General features: G+C 42.8%; 1 protein-coding gene across 3 annotated transcripts in view; it reads left to right on the top strand.

Moving 5' to 3' along the window:
* Positions 1-22244, top strand: part of FBXO10 (F-box protein 10) — a 68305-nt gene that overhangs the window by 2203 nt on the left and 43858 nt on the right. The window contains exons 1-2 of one of the 3 annotated variants that reach the window (XM_032860617.1): positions 9710-9749; positions 12571-12689. The exons of 1 other annotated variant lie outside the window; for it this stretch is intronic. In XM_032860617.1, the coding sequence (XP_032716508.1) occupies positions 12615-12689 (75 nt within the window). In that variant the 5' untranslated portion in view covers positions 9710-9749; positions 12571-12614. Of the gene's footprint in view, positions 1-9709; positions 9750-12570; positions 12690-22244 lie in introns of those variants that run through there. One more of the 3 variants, XM_032860618.1, reaches the window with a different exon arrangement.

Below are 22244 nucleotides of genomic sequence, written 5' to 3'. Positions count from 1 at the left end.
ATGCTATTTATTGTTAATGGTTAGTGTTTGGTAGAAGGTGATTAGAAGTGATTTGTGCTAGCATTCACTGTATTAGTAGGTTTCATTTATATTTTCAGATGTTGTGAGATAGCATGTTTATATTCTAATTGTATACAGACTTCAACATTAGCAAACACTTAAACTCACTAATAACTGTTAATTTTACAGATGAGGAGTTTGAGACTCTGGAAGATTTGGTAGCTAATAAATAGTAGCTGTCCAAGATTTAGGGGCTTTTAATTTTTTATTTATTGTATCCTATCTTTAAGTGCTTTTCTTTGTTGTATGATTGTTATCCTGGATTCTAGCATGTGTTCAGGCTAGAATAAGGGAAAATGTGATGGTGCAGTTTTTATTGCTGACTTTTTAAAATTCAGGAGGGGGGTATCTAATACTTGTAATAAACAATTTGGACACAGTACATCAGAAAACATTTGGCCATGTGTATATATTTGGTTTGAATGTGTGATGTGAAATAGTAAAGAACCATAGCAGATTTGAGTTTTGTAAACTTAAAATGGAGCATAGAAAGAAATGCAGATAATTGAGAAAATGCTAACCCACAAACAGGTTTTGTAGAGGGATCCGATCTTAGAATCTTGCTCCTCAATTAGGTTAGTGTTCTTCCTGCTACCACTGAGTTTCTTTTTCTTTTTTTTTTTTTTTAAGATTTTATTTATTTATTTGAGTGAGAGAGAGATCACAAGTAGTCAGAGGCAAGTGGGGGTGGGGGACAGCAGGCTCCCTGCTGAGCAGAAAGCCCAATTCAGGGCTTGATCCCAGGTCCCTCAGATAATGACCTGAGTCAAAGGCAGAGGCTTAATGCACTGAGCCACCCAGGCACCCTGAGTTTCATTTTTAAACTGCTTAATCATTGTTCTTTGAAGTTCTTCCGAGAAGTAAGTTAGCATTTCAGTTATAGCATATTCAGTAGTTTACAGCTGGGCAAACTTGGGCCTAGATTTGGAAGGAAGAACAAGTGTAGGAATGTGAACGTTTAGGGATGCCTGGGTGTTTCAGTTGGTGGGGCGTCTGTCTTCAGCGCAGGTCATGATCTCAGGGTCCTGGGATCCCTCTGCTTGTGCGTGCTCGCTCGCTCTCTCTTTTTCTCTCTCTGTCCGAAAAATAAATAAAATCCTTAAAAAAAAAAAACTTTTAAAAAGCGGGGGGAATGTGAACTTCCCCCCTCCTTTGCTCGACTAAGCATATCTCTTTACCTATAAGATCAGGCACCAGAGTGTTGTAGATAGGACAGACGTTTTAACCTTCTGTGAAAGGTCAGATGGTAAACACTTCAGACTTTGTGAGCTCTGCGCTCTGTCAACTCTTCTTGTAGTATGAAGGCAGCCATAGATGATATGTAAACCAGTGCAGCAGCCAAAACTCTTAGTTGCTGAGGGAATGAGTACCTTGGTCCTAAAGCTGAGATCTGGGTCATTTACCACAACATCCACTGTAGTCTTCTTGAATCCTCACCCCTCCCCACCTAACATGCCATTTCTCTGCTGTCTTTCATCATAGTTTAATGCCTCAGTAAAGTGGTTTATTTTCATATCCTTTCTCTGGTGATCTCTTGAACCCAATCCCAATAGGTTTACATCCCCAGTGATCCTCTGAAACTGCTCTTGTCAAGGTTAACACTGACCTCACTCTGTCTGTAGCACACAACGCAGTTTCGTTACTGTAACCACCTTGCAGACCTTCCAGAACACTAGTTTCCTAATTTTTCCTCTCTCCACCCTTTCTATCCCACTTATCCTCTCTTCTTCAGATTCTTTTGTAGAACCTCTTTATGTCTAACCTGAAACTTGCAGGACCCTAGGCTTCATTCCACAGAATTCTTTCTCTCTCTCTCTCTCTCTCTTTGTTTTTTTTTTTACTGTATCTCCTTAAAATTCTCTAATGGCTTCCTATCTCACTCAGAGGAAAAGCCACAGTCGTTCTGGGTGTCCACAGGTTCTGTACAATCTGGTCCTCATTGTATCTCTGAAATCGTCTTTAATGACTCTTCCCTCCTTCACTGCATTCCAGCTACACTGGCCTTGCTTCCTCAAACAAACTAGACATGCTGCCTCTGGGCCTTTGCACTATTTTCTCTGTCTGGAATGCTCTTCCCTTAGATTTTCAAGCGTCTCACTCCCTCTTTCAGGTCTCCGCTTAATGGTATTTTTTTCAGTGAGACATTTCCCAACTCCTCTGTAAGTTACAGGATGTTTCATCTTGTGAAAATCCAGCAAGTTGTATACTTAAGATATGTGATTTTTCCATAGTTACTATTTCAAAAAACTTTTTTTTTAAGTTATAACCTCTCCAGGACTCCGGAGCCCCTCCTTTATTTTTCTTAATGGCACTTAACGTATTTTTCCTTATTTATTTTGTTAATTATCTGTCTCCCTTCATTTAGTATATGTTTGGTGAGGATAGGGATTTCATCGGTTATGTTCACTGTAGTATCTTAGTACCTAGAAGACTGCCTGGCACCTCATAGGCACTCCGTGTTCATTAAATAATAGAATTAGAGTGGAGAAGTTTTTAAGTAGCTATGGGAAGTGTGAGAGCAAGCTAACAAAAAAGAGCTAAGCTTGTCAGATGAGATTAGTACCCCAATTAAGATAGGGGCTTCTGCCTTTGCAGTGCCTGAATGTGGGCTTTTTGTCTAGCACTGCTCTGCTGTCCAGAGGCAGGCTTAGAGAAGGTGGAGAGGTGGGTTTGTCCAGGTTTGGGGCTCCGCCACGTGGCTGAGGTGAAATGACAGGGTCAGGGAGGGATTGAAATAATGCACAAGAACATCTAAAGGGATCAGGAGGAAACGGCGGGAAGGAGCTGATGGACAGAAGAAAAATAGTGCTGCTGAGGTCAACTGCAAAAGTGGGAGTGGCAGAGCAGTAGCCCTAAAGCCCTCTGTATGCCCCAGATGTCTTTCCTCTACTTTCCATGTAGGTAAAGGGTCCTGTTCTGCAAAATAAGATCCATTCATTTTGCTTCTTTTCTGAAGGGAGAAATCTCACCAGTGTGTGGCTTTTCAGGCTGTTGGCACAAGAGATGGTATATTAGAGTTTGTTGGTTTCACGACTAAGTATGTATGGCATGGTCTGACTAGGACCACATCGGACATACTACCACAACTTACTCTCCCCCAATTTATATGTTCATTTAGGAGGAAAGAAAATCTCCAAGAGCAAATATGTTCATGATACCAGGAGACTGAAGACTAATTTTTATGGGACAGTGTGGAAACATGGAGACTCTTACTGCATGTGTTACAGCAATGGGGAGTTTATGAGATGCTTTTCTTCGCAGAAATCAAGTTGCATTGCCTCTGATCATTTGAGCTGATGGGAGAGAAGCAATACATAGATAATTTAAAATAATAAAAATATTGCAAAAATGTTTTAAGAAATGTGGTAGATAAGAACTAGAGCAGGGAAATGTAGGAAATGATCAAATGAGTTGCTCATCTTCATATTTGTAAAATTCAGCTTTTATATAACTTCAGTATACTTCTGAGTACAATTTAATAGGCTTACTATTATATCTTTACATCAACTGAAATTTATACTCAATTTTCATAATAACCATTGTTTTCATTGGTTTCAAGCAAATAACAATCTTCACTGAACATGAAAGTAAAAGTGCAAATAAGATTTTAAGCCTACTAAATCTAAGAAGTTATTAATAAAATATTGTTACTAGCTTAGTGAAACAATGATTGCTATTAAAGTGTTGAGGGCAAAGGCATTGAGTTTAACATCTTATTTTTCTTCTTTATGCTAGCCTACACTTCTGTTAGCAAGCACTCTTAACTATGTGTTAGCTAATACAGATCAAAATATTTTTTATTTCCTTCTTCCTGATTTGTGTCTAAAAAAGATGGTAAAGTAACATGTTTTTAATACTTGTGTGTTGGGACTCTAAGGTAAATGTGTCTTCCTGTTTATGAGGAACTGATCTGTTCACATGCAGTTTTAAGAGTAAATGGGTGCTGGGTGTCGGATACCTGGGAATCAAAGGATGCATACTAAGAACATTTGGAAGGATTTTCATACACAGGTACCTCTTGGTGGTGGGCTCCCTGCCACAGGAGAGGCTCAAGTGTAACAGGACAGAACACTGGTAGTGAAGTATGTTCTGTAAGGCAATGCCAGGCATTGTGTACAGAGGTGCTTTTCAAAACAAGCTCCATACCGAATCACATGGGAAGCTTAAAAAAAAAAAAAACTACTGAATTAGAATTGGCTGTGGATGGAGCCCAGGAATCTATTTTTTAAAAAGCATTCAGGTGATTTCATTGGTCCAGGATCTGCTTTGGGTAATCCATAAGTGAGTTGACCTTAAGGCCTCTTCCAATTCTGAAATTCTGGACTGATTTAGGAATAAGAGTCAAAACTGAAAACAAAAGCAATTTTAGGTTGCATTTGTAAATGACAACATTACGGTCTCCAGATCTGACAGAAGCTTCAAGAGTTGCCAGCTTGCCAGAGTCAAGTTTGGTAGAGTACTGGAGATGACTAGAAAGCCTGCCATGGGAGAAGTGGTTGAAAGAATTAGAGGTATTTAGCCTTGAGAAGACCTAACGGGGAGTCTGAGTGCTGTTCTTAAAAACGAAAAGTGTATTGTCAAAAGAATTGTTTGGGCAGACAGATTAGGATAAAGGTTTGGAAGCTAAGAAAGATTCTTTCTTGAACTCCCTAACAGCTACTGTGACCAAGGTGGGCTGGGTCACAGACGGGACTCTTCACTGGAAATGAGTAAGAATCTGAACGTGGGTACTTTATAGCGGGAATTGTCACTATGGGGAAATAAGGTTTCTGTTGTCTTATTCTCTTCCTGAAAGGTACTTGAATACAAGTGCTATCTCACGTTTTTCTGTCCCACATAGAATCTTTACAAAGAAGGGGCTGAATAAATGACTGCTGGATTGGAGGTGGAAAAATTAGGAGCTTTCTGGGCAATACCTCTTGTATAGGCCTCAGAAAAATAATTCCCATTCTATTTGGTGGAGGTGTTCACATGCACAGATTTTATTCAGTGACTACAGAGGAGCAGGCAGGCACTGGTTGCTGAGTGATACAGAAGGGAATTCAGTCATGGTACATGTCCTTAAGAGGCTTACAGTCTAGCAGGGGAAGCAGACATTACCTAATTTCATCAATAATTGCATATTTTATAAACTGCGGGGTGATGTGGTGGTAGCTGTGAGAACTTGAAATAGGGGAGCCCTGACCTGTTGGGCTGGGGAGGAAGCCGGGAGGGCTCCCTGAGGAAGTGATTCATCAAGTAATATTGGATGACTAGCAATTGGCCAGATAAAAGAATGGGGAGACTTCGAAAAAGTATTAAAGACTATCTATTTATGGAAGAAAGAAGGCCAGTGTGACCCAAGTGTGTTGAGCACAGAGGAGCCAGAAAACCTGCAGTCCTTTCAGAAACTGTTTGTTTTATTCTCACACTTTAGTCTTAAGAGAGATCACACCCTGACATCTGCTGGCTAATGTATATACTGCAGTTGCAAATTACACCAGAACAACCATCATTAACCTATTTTCTTGAAGTCTACAGTAAGAAATGAAAATAAAGCACCACGTCTTTTCCCTGTTCGCATTATGGACGTCGCATAGGAGACAGCACAGTTGTGACTTACAGTCTACTTGCGTGAACTCAGTATTACGGATACACAAAGGTGGTGCCACTTGCCTTGTACAAGTTCACGAACACATAGAAATCATGTATATAAAAGTTGAATAGACTTGTTACTGAGACGAAAAATATTACAAAATCACTTTGTCTTATAAACCCACTATCTGATGAAATGGTTTATGAAACATTCTCAAACTGTTATCTTCACAAATAAAACACAGCTGGCTTTAATGCAGTAAGCATTCTAAGGCTAAAGATGTGCTTTAAGCGTGTCTGATAATTTTCATCTTTTTCCCAGCCACATTAGTAATAGTATGTTCATTTTCCACTTATGTCTATAAAGGACAAAAACGCAAAAAAAAAAAAAAATATTACATAAGTAGCTGTACTGACAATGATACTGCTACATTTCAAACTTGTGCTGGCAGCCGGCTCACCACGCAGTCGTTTGAAATGTTCATTAATCAACTGGCATTAAAAGGATAAACTTGGTGAACAAAGGGTGATTGAAAGATATCAATATGTAATGTAAAAAAATGGGTTGTTGGAGGGTAAGGGTTTATGTGTTAGGAAAGAGCACTAGCATCAGGAGTTAAAAGACCTAGGTAATAGCTTCAGTTCTGCTCTTAATTATATGACTATATGAGTCAGATTTTTTTTTTTTAAACTTGAAACACCCAAATCCAGTTTAGGTAGATTTGGAGAGAAAAAGAACTCAATGAAAGGATTATAGATATTTAGCATCACTAGGAGGCCTGGAGAATCGGGCTCAGAGACTAGGCACCTGGAACATCACCCATGGTTACTTGGTCACTCAACACAGTCTGGTGCAGTGAAGATGCCACCGTCTCTGCTGAGGATTAGATGCCACCACTTAACCAAAGCCACAGGCCCAGAACCCTGCAGTTTCACGACAGCCAGTGCTGCTGTAAGAACTTCATCTTGCTGTGTTTGCCATGCTTACCAAAGAGAATTATGCCAGGTCTCCACTTTGCTGTCTCTGGCACCCCATTCGTAGTCCAGGGAATATTTGTAGTGTCAGGGTCACGTGGAGAAGCAGAGAAAATACCTGGATCTCAGCCTTTATAGTGAAAGGCATGCTCTGATTCCTACCCAGCAAGCTCGAAGATGGGGAATTCCCAAATGTAGGGAGTTCAGATAACCGGGCAGCCGAAAAGGAGGATACATCTACTACATTGACCCTGGACAAATCACACAGCCTTACTTTTCTGTAAAGTAAGGTCAGTGAAGTTCGCATGGCTGAGGAAATGCTATATGTTTACCTATTCATTTTACAATAATTACCAACTATGCTGGACTGCAAAGGTGAACACATCCTCTCTAGTCTAACGGAGGAGAGAAGTCAGTAGACCAGCAAGTGGGAGGACAGGCATACACAAAAGAAGTGCAGGCAGAAAGAAGGGAGAGCCCAACTGCAGTTTACAAATGATGTTCTTTTATTTAAGTACTTCAATGTAAAATCATTTTCCACGTTACAAGTGAGTCTTGTGCCATTAATGGTGGACAGCACACTCTTGGAGAGAGCTGCTCTTGCACTCTTGAAGGGCTTAGCTGTTCTATAGAAACACCAAAACAATGTTGGCTGGCACAAATGCAGAAAGGCTTTTGATTGCTTACTGACATATATCTAGACTGTCAGTTTCATACAATGGGACACTTTTCAAAGGATTAAACGTGTCATAGCTTCGCCAGTCATCAATAAGATAAATCATCCAGCTCACTGTAGCGTGAACCACCACTGTTCTGATCTGACCCAAGTCAGAGTGCTCTTTCTACTCTATCTGGCTACTGTGTGTACAGCTTTGTGTCTTTGCTCAAAAGAAATTGTTGGCTTTAGGTTTAGGGTGTTTTTTGTTTTGTTTCAATTTATAAAGGAAAGCAGCTGCATGGTAACTTGGACCTCATCCAGAATCTGTAATACCAAATTCATCATGTGGTAATAACAGATGGAACACATTTTTATAAAATACATCCTATAGAACCAGGACAGAGATCAATGGGACCACAAGAGTCAGCTCAGTCCAGTGCAAAAATCTTGTTTTCACAGGATTCTCAAGTTAGATTTCTATAGCTAACATTCTCTTACAAAATCCAGGGGTCTACGGGGAGCCTGGGTGACTCAGTCCATTAAGTATTTGACTCTTTTGATATTAGCTTGGGTCGTGATTTCAGGGCCGTCAGTTCAAGCCCTGTGTTAAAAAATTAATTAAAATCCTGGGGGCTCAGTGGGTTAAAGCCTCTGCCTTCGGCTCAGGTCATGGTCCCAGTGTCCTGGGATCGAGCCCCGCATCGGGCTCTCTGCTCAGCGGGGAACCGGCCTCCTCCTCTCTCTCTCTCTCTCTGCCTGCCTTTCTGCCTATTTGTGATCTCTATCTGTCAAATAAATAAATAAAATCTTAAAAAAATTTAATTAAAATCCAAAGGTCTATATCCAACTGCTTGTTTGATCACTTCATTTTGGTGACCCAGGTATCTCATATTTAACAAATGCAAAATTGATTTCTGGATCTCCCACCTCCAAATATGTTCCCCTTACAATAGTTAACCATTTCAATAAATAGCAGCTCCGTGGGCCCACATCAAACCAGTTTGACTCTACCTCAAAAAAAGTATCTCAAATCCATTCCTTTATCTTCACTACCAATACCACAGTCCAGGTCTTAACCTTGCTTCCACTCTTTTGTCTATTATCCACACAGTAGCTGGCAGTTTTTAAAAAAAGTTATCAAACCCCTCTCCACCACTTCAATGGCTTCCTTTTACATAAAATTTTAAAATCCTTATCATGGCCTACTACGTGCTGCCTGATCTGGCACCTACCTACTTCTTTAACTTCACTTACAGTGTTCTCTTAACACAATAAGCTTCAGACAAACTGGACATCTTCAATTTATCCAAAAAGCAATCTTTTCTCTGCCCTGCTTTGCCTCACTCACCCCACCTAAAAACCTTCACTCAGGCTTTCTGTGCCTCTTTTCCATCTGGCTCACTCCTTAACCTTCCTCGGAGAAATCTTCCCTGACCAACGTCATCTTGCCCCATAATTTAAAATCAGGGTTTCTTCGGTGAACTTACCATGATTTTTAAATACACTTTTTTTAAATGATAGTGATTAATGACTACCTTATCCACTCAAGAACTCAAGAATTAACTTTAGGAGGACAGGAACCATAGAAGTTTCATTCATTTCTGTGCCCATAATAATCAACACTGGCACCAACAACTAACACCTGTGCAACATTTACTGTGTGCCAGGCATTGCGTTAAACACTATACAAATAATAATTTATTTTTAAAGATTTTTTTATTTATTCATGAGAGAGGCAGAAGCAGCCACCCCCCCTACCCCCCCACCCCCCCGTAGAGCAGGGAGCCCAAGTGGACTGGATCCCAGGATCCTGGGATCATGACCTAAGCAGAAGGGAGACGCTTAACCGACTGAACAACCAGGCGCCCCACATATAATAATTTAATATAAACTCCCAATAGATTGCCTGGCCTACAGCCAGCGAGCGGTCAGTTTGTTGAATGTGCTCCTGCGTGCACACCCACGAGTTGCTCACCACCTCCTGGAGCAGCCCATTACCCTGACAAATAACTGGTGACTGGAAGAGTCTTCTTGGTATTGACCCCCGCATACCTCCCTGCAAATTCCGCCCACTGATTCTATTTCTGGCCTTCTGGGGCCACGCACGCACTGGAAGCCGTAACCGTCCTTTCCACAAGCTCGACTTGGCAGCATCCGAAGCGTCTCCCTGGCGTCTCCCTCTCGCTCCCCTCCCCGCCCCCTCCCTGCAGAGACTCCGGGTTCCTCTTCTCTGTGCGGTGGTCTGGGAGCGTCGCCCCGGCAGCCGGCCCCGGCTCCCAGCATCCCCCGCCTCGCGCGTCACGTGACGGGGCCCGCCCGCAAGAGCCCCGCAGCTGTCCGCCCCCGGGCGGGGCTCGCGGCGCGTCCGCCCGCCCCCTGGCCGCGCGCCGCCGTTCTCGCGTCTCCGCTCGGCTGCGCTTCGGCTCCGGCTCTCGCGGCCCCGGACTGTTGTGGGCGAGCGCCCCAGAGAGCCCCTGGAGAGGTAAGCGGCGGTCGGCTACCGGAGGCTGACGGCGAAGTTATTCCACTCGCGTCCGCGGGATGCCCGGGGCCCTGAGCAGGGGGCGGCCCGGGCGCCTGGAGGATGCCCGTGGGGGGACGTGGGGCGCTTTCCGAGGCGACTCGCCGAAGAGGCGCCTCTCGGTCCTGGCGGAGGCTGAGCACCTGGCCCTGGCGGGACCGGGAGAGGGTGCCCTCAGGCCGCCCGAGGCCCGGCGCTCCCGCACACTCCTGGCACCTGGAGCCTCTGCCACGCCGGAGGAGAGCTGTGCCTCGTTTTCCCAGCCCATAAAACGAGCCGGCCAGGAAAGTGGAGCTCCGCGGTTGCATTCAGCCTTGAGGTTTTACGAGTGTGCAAGTGAAGTCGAAGAGGAGGAAGCAGATTTCTGGGGGTGGGAAGAGCCTTCGCCCAGAAAGGCAGGAGCATCTGGGGCCGGGCACCTACTATTAAGCATCCTGTGTATTCTGTGCAAATCGCAAGTCTCTGAGTTTGTTTCTCCAGGTGGTAACACCTGGAGAGTGTTAACACCTGCCTTGCCTCCCTCATCAGACTACACTGGAGTTCAAGGGGGAAAGCCATTTGAAGAGCCGAACTCTGGAGTCAGTTAGACCTGGGTTCAAGTCCTAGTTCTGCCACTTGCCAGCTGTGTGACCTTGAGCCACACAAAACGCTCATCTGTTAAAAGTAGATAATAATAGTACTTAGCTCATGAGGTTGCTGTGAGGTTCACTGCAAAGGGCTTAGCGCAATGTCTGGCACCAAAGTGCTCAATTATTCATATACTGTTCAATTTATTTGGTAAGCTAGAGAGAGCTTCACATGAGGGGTGTTTAAATCACACTGCAGTTTATATATATTTTGTCCTAAAAAGAGTACTGTTTGGGTTCCGCAAGAAAGAGGCCAAGTGGGATCGTTTCCCCTTTTCTCTTTCTGGGCCCCCTTTGCCTTCTCATTTACAACTGGCATGTAAACCTGTTGTTCCTACCAAATGAGTCAGGCAGGATGGGAACATTCATGTACTGGAGCAGATGGGTATCAGATTCCCTCTGAGGGGAAAGAAAAGTGCCAGGCATGTGCTGCCACCAAGAAAAGCACAGTACAGTGATTGACTGTTCAAGTAGGAAGACGCCTGGGAAACTGTCTAATCCAGCTGTCTCATTTTGCACATGGAGAAACTGGACCCAGAATGAGGACAGGATTTGAATTTTCAGTGCTGGACAGAATGTTGGCACTGGGTGGTAGAAAGAACACATACTGTTAACCAGACTCTGTGTTTTCCCCGATTTCTTTGTTAATTCCTTTATTCAGCAAGTATTTATGGAGACCTACTGTGTGCTTGTACACCTACTAGGAGCAAGAGGAGAAATCTATTGATCTCCCTCTGCTGGTTCTCAGTACATTTTATAATAATAATAAGTTCTGTCTCCCAGTGAGCTTTCCTCTTAGCAGCTGGCCCCAAGGGACAGAACCACACAGAGAGGTCTGAATTATTTCATGATCAGTCACGGAGGTCCCTGAGCCCTTGTTGCAGCCTCTAGAAACTGAAGAAAATGCTGCTTTGTCAGGGCTTTTAGGAAAGGATTTCCTTCTGGCCTGGAGTACTTGGATTTCTTTGTCTTTCTGGTTTCAGGCCTCTTATTGTTTTTAGATTTCTGAAAAGAGCCACCCTCGCCACACTGCCTTCGTTTTGGTTTCCATGGTTATCAGATGAATTGTTTTTATGATAGCACAAGTAGCTGTTAAGTAATACATGGTCAAGCAGTCCGCAGTTCACTGTGGATTTCTGTTTCTGGGGGTGGTGCTCTGTTCTTTGGGGTGGTTTTTTTTTTGTTTTTTTTTTCTTCAGTGCAGTGCATTCGTCCTATTCTTTCCTCCTTTTCCCCTCCTTCATTCTTTCCTTTAACAAACATATATTCATGCCATAGCCAAGAGGAGTGGGACCAAGTAGAAACAGAGATAAAGACAAAGACCCTGGTTTAGGGAACTCGGAATCTTTGGAGGGATAGTCAGGGCGTTACCGTCTACAAGAGCAGATCCGAGCTTCTGATAAAAGTGCAGACAAGGATCCAGGGAGAGCACTCAGAGGTGGGAGGGAGGGTCCTGGGCCACCAAGAAGACATCACAGAGTAGGCACCCCTGGGTGGCTCAATCAGTTAAGTGTCTGACTCTTGATTTCTGCTCAGGTCTTGATCTCAGGGCCGTAAGTTCAAGCCCCACGTTGGGCTCCATGCTAGGCATGGAGTCTACTTTTTAGAAAAAGAGAGAAGATATCACATATTAAGATGCTCTTCAAGAAAGATGTAAAAGAAACAAGTTCCCTTTACATGTCTCAGTCACATAGTAGTAATAGACGGTACAAGAAGCATATGTTCTTTCAGTTTGCCTTAATGAATGAACCTTCTCTTAAGTCACCTATCATGGGCTTTGAAATGACTGCTAATTTCTCTCAGTACCCTCCTTCTGTTAGCTTAGGGTGATGTATTACTTTCCTACTCATAAACGTGGTGTTGTGTGTATAAAGGTAGATAGTAGAGACATTTGATTAAGATTTTGTCTATTTCAGTTGTTTAACCTGTATGTCTCATTTCACCAGTTGGGTCTAATGTAGTCAGAGACTCCTTTACTTTTCCAAGTAATCTCCCAAGTCCTTTAATGCCCTCTTTGGTGAGAATTCCAATGTCTCCCACTTCCAAGCTCCCATGGGGTTTACACAATCCAAAGAAGTGAATCTGACTTCCACTCTCCAAAGGAGAGACAACTCCAGGGTCTGGGCAGTCCACCCACATTGTTATTTCTGACACAGCTATATGGTATCACTATTGAAGAGCTATCCTGCACGCTCCAAGGATGTGCGGTCACTGCTGCTCAGCGCCCTTATTGGACCAGGTTCCTGCCAGCTTGATCCCATGCTTGGATTCCAAGGTTAGAGCTTTTTCAGTTTGTGCTCCCATGCTTAGCCATTTTCCCCTAAAGCACCACACTCTGGGCAGTGTGTTGAGCATGTCACCAGGCTGGTTTCTGCCTGTCCTCTAGTGAGTACTCTTTGGGGGGATTTGGGGCTCTTTTGTGCTAGTAGCCTTGGTCAGGGTCACTGCAGACCCCTCAGGAGGTTACCCTATTGCCAAACCTCTCATCAGGGTTTGGAGGCTCAGTCCATTCCTGACCCTAACCCAAGGCATTTTGGCAAATTGGTTCTACTTCCTCTCCAGGATTCTGCCTACCAAGAATTCTCAAATGGCAGATAGCTACCCTAGAACTTTGGATGCCTATTCAGCTTTTCATATAGAAGAAAGATCCTCTGGTGTCTCTTGGCAAAGCACATATCTGTTCCCAGGAGACTTTCTCCACCCGTAATCCCAAGAAAAGTAGGCACTATTGCAAATTTAAATGGCATGTACTCTGTTAGGGATTTAGGGCTAGGTTTTAATTTAAAAGTGAAGTTCCCTCAACTTTTTAAAGAATCAAACAATAGTTGGTATGTGTATTTCACTGTCTTTATTTATTTAAGACTTTATTTATTTGAGATAGTACAGGAGAGCTGGAGCCCGAGTCTCCCCCCCCACCCCACCACACAAGTCGGGGGAGGGGCAGATGGAGAAGTAGACTTTCCCCTGAGCAGGGAAGCCTGACACAAGGCTAATCCCGGGAACCTGAAATCATGACCCGAGCCACCGAGGCGCCCCCTCATTGTCTTTAATTTAAACTTTCAAAATATGAGGTATAACAATGCATGCAAAGAAACCTCACAAATGGTTGCATAGTTTAACAATTCTAAGAGAAATATACATGGAACCACCACCATGTCAAGAACTGGAGCATTGCCAGTACTCAGTAGCACCCCTTCCAAATCATAACCTCCTTCCCAGAAGCCACTACCTTGACTCACATGATAATCATTTGTTTCTCTTTGTAGTTTTGTCACCTATATTTGCATCCCTAAAGAGTATAATTTAACTAGTTTTTTTTTTTTAACTTCATACATAGAATCATACTGTGTGCGTTTTGTGTTGGCTTTCTTTTGCTTTGTGTGCTGCATCCATGAGGTTACCCTGCTTATTTTCATTGCTGTTTCATGATATATGTCACAATATACTTATTTGTCCTATAGTTTACAGATACTTGTGTTGCTTATAGCTTCTGACTACCAAGAACAGTACAGCAGAGAACATCCTTAGACATTTTCTGTTGTTTTTGTGAAGCTTCTGTAGGTAATAAGTGTTGGAGTGGAATAGCTTTGCTAGATAATGCCAGTTTTCTGAGTGATTGTAACCATTTACTCTCCTACCAGCGGTATGTCAGAGTTCCAGTTGCTTTACATCCTTGCAAATACTCAGTATTATACGTTTAAACTCTTCTCGTGGGTCTGTAGTATCTTTTGTGATTTTACTTTTCTTTTCCTTGGTTACTACTAATGTTGGGCACTGTTTAATTGATTAATTGGATATCCTCTTTTCCAAATCGCCCATTCAGTCTTTTGCCTGTTTATCAGTTTTTCTTATTGATTTGTTGGAGTTCTTTATGTATTTTGGTTAGTAGTCCCTTGTCAATTATGTTTTAAGAATATCTTCTACTCTGCGATTCTCTTTTCACCCTCCTAAATAGTGATGTCTTAGATCCTGTTCTGTAGAGGCAAGGCCTGAAATAGGGTTTCTTGTTCAAGTGGTATATTGGGAAATGTGCTCAGGAAAAGGAGAATGAGGGAAGCAGAATGGGGGTAGGAGGGGGAAGACTGGTATAACCAGGTGAGGTGGCAGTTTTCCAAAGAAGGGACATTTGTGGGTTATCAACTGACATTCCTATGAGAAGGTTGGGTGTACTGGCTAGTGGAGACTCTGGTTGGGTTACTAATAGTATTCTCTACATTCCATTGAGATACATTCTTTTTTGTTGTTGTTTAAGATTTTATTTATTTATTTGACAGAAAAAAACACAGTGAGAGAGGGAACACAAGCAGGGGGAGTGGGAGAGGGAGAAGCAGGCTTCCCACTGAGCAGATAGCCCTGATGCGCAGCGCAATCCCAGGACCATGAGATTATGACCTGAGCCGAAGGCAGTCGCTTAATGACTAAGCCACCCAGGTGCCCTGAGATACATTCTTTTCTTTTCACTCCACCCAGATACAGCTCCAGGATTCTGGTTGGTCACAATTTCTGGGAAGATTTACAAGAGGAAGGGTAGTGGAACAAACTACAATCCTGCTGCCACAGCCAGTGCAAAAAAATGTAACGGCTGCTCATTACCTTCCTCATCTGCCATCTATTCTAGATTCCTTTCCTTTGTCCCTTGAATGTTCAGAGAGTGCAGTGATAAAGCCACCTGGTTCTGGAAGTTCGTTGTGTTCTGTTGTGTTATTTTTGACGACAGATTCAATATTTTTAATGGTTCTGATGGTTTTTAATTTCTTCTTTAGTTTTACTAAGTGATATTTTTCCAGGAGTTGGCTCCTTTAAAGGTTTCACATTTATTTATATAAAATTGTTTATAATATTCCTTGTTATTATAATGTCTGCGACATCTGTAGTGATGTGCCCCTTTTCGTTAGTTTCATTTTTACGTTTTCTCCCTTTTACTCTTCCTTAGTTTCAGTAGCATTTCCTTTCACAGAAACAACTTTTGTCTTCATTGATATTCTCCATAGTAAGCTGGTTTTCTATTTCATTAAGTTCTGCTCTTTTATTTTTTTCATTCTACTTTTCTTTAAAATATTTTTATTTTTAGGGGCGCCTGGGTGGCTCAGTGGGTTAAGCCTCTGCCTTCGGCTCGGGTCGTGATCTCAGGGTCCTGGGATCGAGTCCCGCATCGGGCTCTCTGCTCAGCGGGGAGCCTGCTTCCTCCTCTCTCTCTCTCTGCCTGCCTCTCTGCCTACTTGTGATCTCTGTCTGTCAAATAAATAAATAAAATCTTTTAAAAAATTTTATTTTTATTTTTATTTATTTATTTATTTATTTTTAAGATTTTATTTATTTAGGAGCACCTGGGTGGCTCAGCGGGCTGGGTTATAATTCAGGTTATAATTCCAGGCACCTGGGATCGAGCCTCACATTGGGCTCCCTGCTCAGTGGGGGCTCTGCTTCTCCTTATCCCTCTGCCCCTCCTCCCTGCTTGCGTTTCCTCTCTGTCTCACTCTCTCAAATAAATAAATAAATTATTTATAATTTACATAATAAATTATTTATTTATTTATTTGAGAGAGTGAGACAGAGAGAAAGCAGGAGCAGGGGAGCTGTAGGTGGAAAGAGAAGCAGGACCCCTGCTGAGCAGGGAGCCTGTTGTGTGTCTCCATCCCAGGACCATGGGGTCATGACCTGAGCTGAGGACTTATTAATTAACCCACTAGGCCACCCAGGCGCCCCTCATTTGTATCCTTTTGATTCTTTCCATTTAAGGCTACACATTTTTGGGGCTCCTGGGTGGCTCAGTGGGTTAAAGCCTCTGCCTTCAGCTCAGGTCATGATCCCAGAGTCCTGGAATCGGGCTCTCTGCTCAGCGGGGAGCCTGCTTCCCTTTCTCTCTCTGCCTGCCTCTTTGCCTACTTGTGATCTTTGTCTATCAAATAAATAAATAATCTTAAAAAAAAAAAAAGGCTACACATTTTCCTGCAAATACTGCTTAGTAGGTGCTCATAAGTTTTGATGTGTGGTATTTTAGCCATTTATTTCTAAATATTTTCTAATTTCCATTGTGAGTTCCTCTTTGACTCATAGGTATCTTAGAAATGTGTTTAATTTTCAAACATACGAGTATTTCCTGGTTATTTTTTATTGTCCATGAGCTTGTTCTATATAATTTTAATCCTTTGAAATTTGTTGAAATTTTTATTAAGGCTTTGTTTATGGTCCATTTTTATAAATGTTGCATGTGTGCTTGAAAAGAATGTGACTTCTGCAGTTACTGGATTCAGTGTTCTGTATTCCATTAGGTCAGATTTATTAATTCACATCTTCTGGGTTTATTTTTGCCTATTCTAGCTATTACAAAGAGAAATGTGTTAAAATATCCTAAGTTTATGAATTTGCTTATTTCACCTTGTTTTTTTTGCTATCTTTGAGCCATATTAAGTGTATACAAATATAAACCTGTTATATTTTCCTGGTGAATTAACCTTTTATCATTATAAGTTTGCCCTTTTCATCTCTAGTTAAAGAATGGTGGATTTTTTTTGTTTGGTTGGTTGATTTAGGGAGTTGGGGGAGGCCTTAAACTCTATTTTATCTGATACCAATGTAACTACACCATTCGTTTTTGGTTAATCTATGCAAGGTATATCTTCTCCCATCCTTTCAGTTTTATTCTTTTTGTGCTGTGTGTTTTAAATATGTCTTTTATAAATAGCATGTGCATTTTGCGTTTTTTTTTTTAAAGATTTTATTTATTTGACAGACAGAGATCACAAGTAGGTGGAGAGGCAGGCAGAGGGGCCGGTGGGTGGGGGGGAAGCAGGATCCCTGCTGAGCAGAGAGCCCCATACGGAGCTCGATTCCAGGACCCCGGGATCATGACCTGAACTTTAACCCACTGAGCCACCCAGGCACCCTGCGTTTTGCTTTTTTATCACCTGTTTTTAATCTCTTCATTGGAAAATGTGGTCCTTATTAATGTCACCACTGATGTACTTAGGGTTAAGTTTGCCTTAATATTTTATCCTTTGAATATATTTGTCTTGCTAGTACTCCATTTTGCTTTAGCTCTTCCCTCCTTTTAGAATATTTTTAGTCATTTGCTCTTTTTCCTTCTAGTTTGGATATTATGCACTTGCTCTTCTTGAATAGTTACCTTTGAAATTTTAATTTAACCGAAGTTGATAAGTTATGGATAAATATGTTATGGATAAATATAAGTTATGGATTAATTAATTAATTTAATTTTGGATAAATAAATATGGATAAATATCCTGCTCTTCTTTTGGACAGTACGGGACCTTAGACCACTTGATCTCTTATTTTTTCCATCCTGCTTAGTGGTAGACTAGTCGTAACACAGTGTGTCAGCTTTGATTAGAGTCAGTTAAAGACCACCAGAATAAATGTGATGAGGGAGGAAAAAGGTGAGAGAACGAAGAATTTGAGAAAACAATATGATTTTGTCAGGACTCTTTTGGTTGCAAGTAATCAATCACCTTATTAGACTCTCTGGACTTTAAAAAAAATCTGTTTGCTTATAAAACTACATAGTGGGGCGCCGGGGTGACTCACTGGGTTGTGCCTCTGCCTTCAGTTTGGGTCATGGTCTCGGGGTCCTGGGATCGAGACCCGCGTTGGGCTCTCTGCTTAGCGGGGAGCCTGCTTCCCCCTCTCTCTCTGCCTGCCTCTCTGCCTCCTTGTGATCTCTCTCTCTGTCAAATAAATAAATAAAATCTTTAAAAATAAAAAATAAAACTGCATAGTGGATCCAAGGGTTCAAAAAATCTTTTTAGGATTTTTTTTTAAGAGTATCTCCCTCTCCGTCTCTCTCAGTCATTCAGCCTTGCGTGTCTTAATTCCTTCATTCGTCAGATGAACTCTTCCAGGTTGTCCCCACCACTGGCAGGACTGATGGGATCTTCTGATTCTGCTTTGGGTCAAGTATGAGATAGAGGGTTGAGGCACTATAAATGATAGTCCCACTTCTAAATGGACTAACTGGAGTGGGAGCAGAGTTCCTCTGAGGAACCAGAAGAGGGAAGGTGTGCTGGGCAGACAAAAATTATAGCTACCTCAGTCCACTGTGCCGAGTAGTGACTTGGAAGAGTAACACACAGAAAGAAGAGGGTGTGATTGGAATTAACTCAGTTAATCTGTACAAGAAAAAGGGAGAAGACATCACCTCTTCATGAGCCCATTGATAGGGAAGGAGGAATCTGGCCAGGCAGTTCCTTCACCCACCAACCAATGCCAATGGCAGTGCTTTGTCATTGTTTGTGGTCCACAGTAGCAGAGAAAAGGGAGAGCTAGTGTGGGCTGTCTAGTATGTGGGCGTGTATTCAGCATGTCAGCTGTGGTGCTGGCTATTCCCACGGGCCTTTTTAAGAGCAACTTCTAGATCCACAACTCCTGTTCATGTCAGCCCCACATAACCATGTTTTCTCCCATAAGATCTTGCTCTATTCCTACTCCCTAGTCAGAATTTCGTGGGCCAGAGCCGAATGTCAGACCCAAGAACGGCCAATTCATAGGCTTACCAACGACCTGTGATATGAACTACTGGAAAACAAAGATGAATGTTTGTAGAAATTTGAACTGGGAATTGTGGAAGAGCACTTAACTACAGAAATTGAGGCTGAAATGATATGTAAGTCAGGCTTTTGAAGAGTTCTGGCTAGCTGGTGTTATGGGGAAGCAGAAGCACTGAGAGAGAGAAAGGTGTTTATAGACTCCAGGTAAAAGGAGAATGGAGCTGACCCATGAGGGATTGCTGAGTCACGTGATGAGCCCCCACAGGCAACCCCATGGGGCTGCTGTGGATCCAAACCTTTCATCCTACACTCTGGAAGATCCAACCCTACTGTGATCCTATTCCATAATATCCTCACTAGCCCACATAGGTTTATATGCTAAGCCCTTCCTTTGCACTTGCTGAGATCAGAAGACTCACTAGAACAGATATTCAGAACTTGGGGGCAGTGCCCACGTGGGTGAATTTCTGTTACTGCCAATGACTGCTCTGAAAAGAAATCTCACTCTTCTTGTCATTGGATGGTCAGCAGCTACAAAACTTGTCGGCTTGAGGACAATAAATAATACACCCACTGCTTCGCCGGCTGTCAGTGTCTGCATTGTTGGCCATGGAGCAGGGCAGTGGGTTTGGCAGTGAGCTCCTTTCCCTCTGTGGTCTCCTTGTTCCTTACCTCACAACAGAAACCCCTAAATTATTGCCTATAATTAATTTTTTTCCTGAGATATTGGAGGTTTGGTTCAAATGCATTACAATGAAAGAAAGGAACTTAGGGACAGGAAAAGGTCCTAGGAGAGAAGGAATTCATCACCATTTATTGTGTGTTTACTATGTGTCAGGCACGATGTTAAGTGATTTCCATCCATTCTCTCATTTCAGCCTCACAACAACTCCCTAAGGTATTATTATCCCCGCTTTTATAGATAAGCTCAGACACAGGATGGTCTGACTCCATTGAATGTGTAATTTTGGGTGTAAAGTAACAATCACTTGGTGTGGAATTGCCTCAAGCTGAGAGCAATTAAGGAGAAATATGAGAGCCGTGTGTGGTGGCGTGGGAGTCAGGAGGTAGTGGGAAAGGTTCTGATCAGGTGTTCTCTCCACAGACCAGGCCTGGGAGGAGCCCCAGTAATCTCATGCACTAATGCATAATTGCAGGATTAAATTCATCCTTATTTCATGATCTGTGAGTTTATGTGTCTGTGTGGTGAGGTTAGAAGGTCCTCCCCCATCATTTCACAAGTTTAGGAACCCCAGAAGCTCAGGAAGGGAGCTAGGAGGCAGGCCGCTGCAGCGGAAAGAACAGAGGCTCCAGACTCCGTCCAGGTGAGGAATCACAGCTTACTAACTAAATAAAAGGAGTAGCTTTATTCCTGGAATTGGGGATAAGAAGACTCCTGCCTCTTAATTCTTGTAATTGCTCACTGAGATGACATATAAGAGGTACCTGGCATTTAGTAAGCCCTCAACACACCATTCCCTGCCATCTCCAGGTCACCCAGTTGATGAGAATCTGGACTAAAACCCAGGTTTTGGAATTCCCAACCCAGTGCACTCTATAGGTGACCCACCATGATGGTCAGGGTGTTGAAGGAGGGAGAGAGAGCCCTCACTGCTCCTGACCACACTCGGCACTAAACATGCATCAGAACACAGCCTTCTGGTCTATGCCATCAAATTTCAAAGCTAAAATAAGAAACAGCTGGTTATTTTTCAGGCTGAGGAGGGCTGAGGCTTAAAGAAATTATGAAAAGCCCAGCTGAGATTTTTGTCATTTTCAAAGTTTTAAATTTTGTCTCATTTCCAGTAGTATGTGTGTAGGTATGTATACAGGGCTCTTTCTTGATTTACAGTAATTTATTCTGTATACTTTCAAAATAAAATCCACAAAACTTGAGAGACATTTACTTTGAAGAAAGATCTAAAGTTAACCTGTTACAGTTGCTTCATTAATTCAGTTTGTAGTAATTTACACTGGTGTTTAGTGTGCTTCATAACATGGCAGGTTGTATTTTTTTTCCCTTCATCAATTCTAGATAGAGGTGTTTTTTTTTTTTTTTTAAGATTTTATTTGCTTATTTGACAGAGGGAGACACAGCAAGAAAGGGAACATAAGCAGGGGAAGAGGGAGAGGGAGAAGCAGGCTACGGGCTGAGCAGGGAGCCAGATATGGGGCTTGATCCCAGGATGCTGGGATCATGACCTGAGCCGAAGGCAGATGCTTAATGGCCGAGCCACCCAAGCGCCCCTCTAGATAGGGTTCCGAGCTGTCCTAGAATCTCCCCTACCCCCCCCTTTTTTTTTAATTAAAATTCCTGCCACTTTGATACTGATATGGCCTCCCATAGGTAGGATGTACGTGTATTTTCTTTAGTAAACAATGAAGAATATGGCAGCTCATTGTATAATGTACACAGCAGAGTTATGAAGTCCCCCGCCCTCAAGATTACCCAGTGAGGGAGAGGCAGAACCCAGACTAAAAGCCTGCTGAATCCCTTTTATCTGAATCCTCTCAGATAAGGGATAGGGCCTTTTATACTGGGATATGAGGCAGTACCCTCTGCCTGCAAAATTAAAGAGAGCTCTGTGAATCAGTCCCGCTGGCCTTTCTTCCAGACCCTTTCAAACTCCTGGAGCTGCTGCCAGACTGAGCTTCTTCCTGTGGCCTCAGCCTGGCTAGAGGTTTCTTACCCTGCGACTGCTGACACTCTCCTCTGTCTGCAGTCCCCTTTCCTGGATTCTCTGCATGCCCCAGCCCTACCCATATCTCAGAGTGCCGCTCTTGAGAGGCCCGCTTGTCCATGAAGCTTGGGTTAATGGTTAAAAACCTAGTCTTTGGTGGGGGCGCCTGGGTGGCTCAGTGGGTCAAATCCTCTGCCTTCAGCTTGGGTTGTGGTCCTAGGGTTCTGGGATGGAGCTCCGCTCAGCAGGGAGCCTGCTTCCCTTCCTTCCCTCTCTTTGCCTGCCTCTCTGCCTACTTGTGATCTCTGTCTGTCAAATAAATAAATAAAATCTTAAAAAAAAAAAACAAAAACCTAGTCTTTGGGGTCAGACCTGGTTCACAGGGGGGTTCTGTTGCTTTCTAGCAGAGTGATTTGGGGTAAGTCATTTGCCGCATTAGTTTCTCCCAGACTTAGTTTCTTCATTTGTAAAATGAAGACAGTGATACTTTAGATCGGTGCTTTTCAAACATACAGACACACAAGATCCCTGGTGATCTTGTTAAAATGTCGATTCTGATCTACTGGGTACGGGGTGGTGCCCAAGAACTGGTGTTTCTAACCAGCTCCTTGGTCCTAGGAACAGCACTCTGAGTTGCAAAGCTTT

Source organism: Lontra canadensis, unplaced genomic scaffold (genome assembly GCF_010015895.1).
Source record: "Lontra canadensis isolate GAN:19392208 unplaced genomic scaffold, GSC_riverotter_1.0 scaffold19, whole genome shotgun sequence".
In the NCBI taxonomy this organism is placed as follows: domain Eukaryota; kingdom Metazoa; phylum Chordata; class Mammalia; order Carnivora; family Mustelidae; genus Lontra; species Lontra canadensis.
Note: the sequence above shows the minus strand (reverse complement) of the source record. Positions and strands in the feature narration are given on the sequence as shown.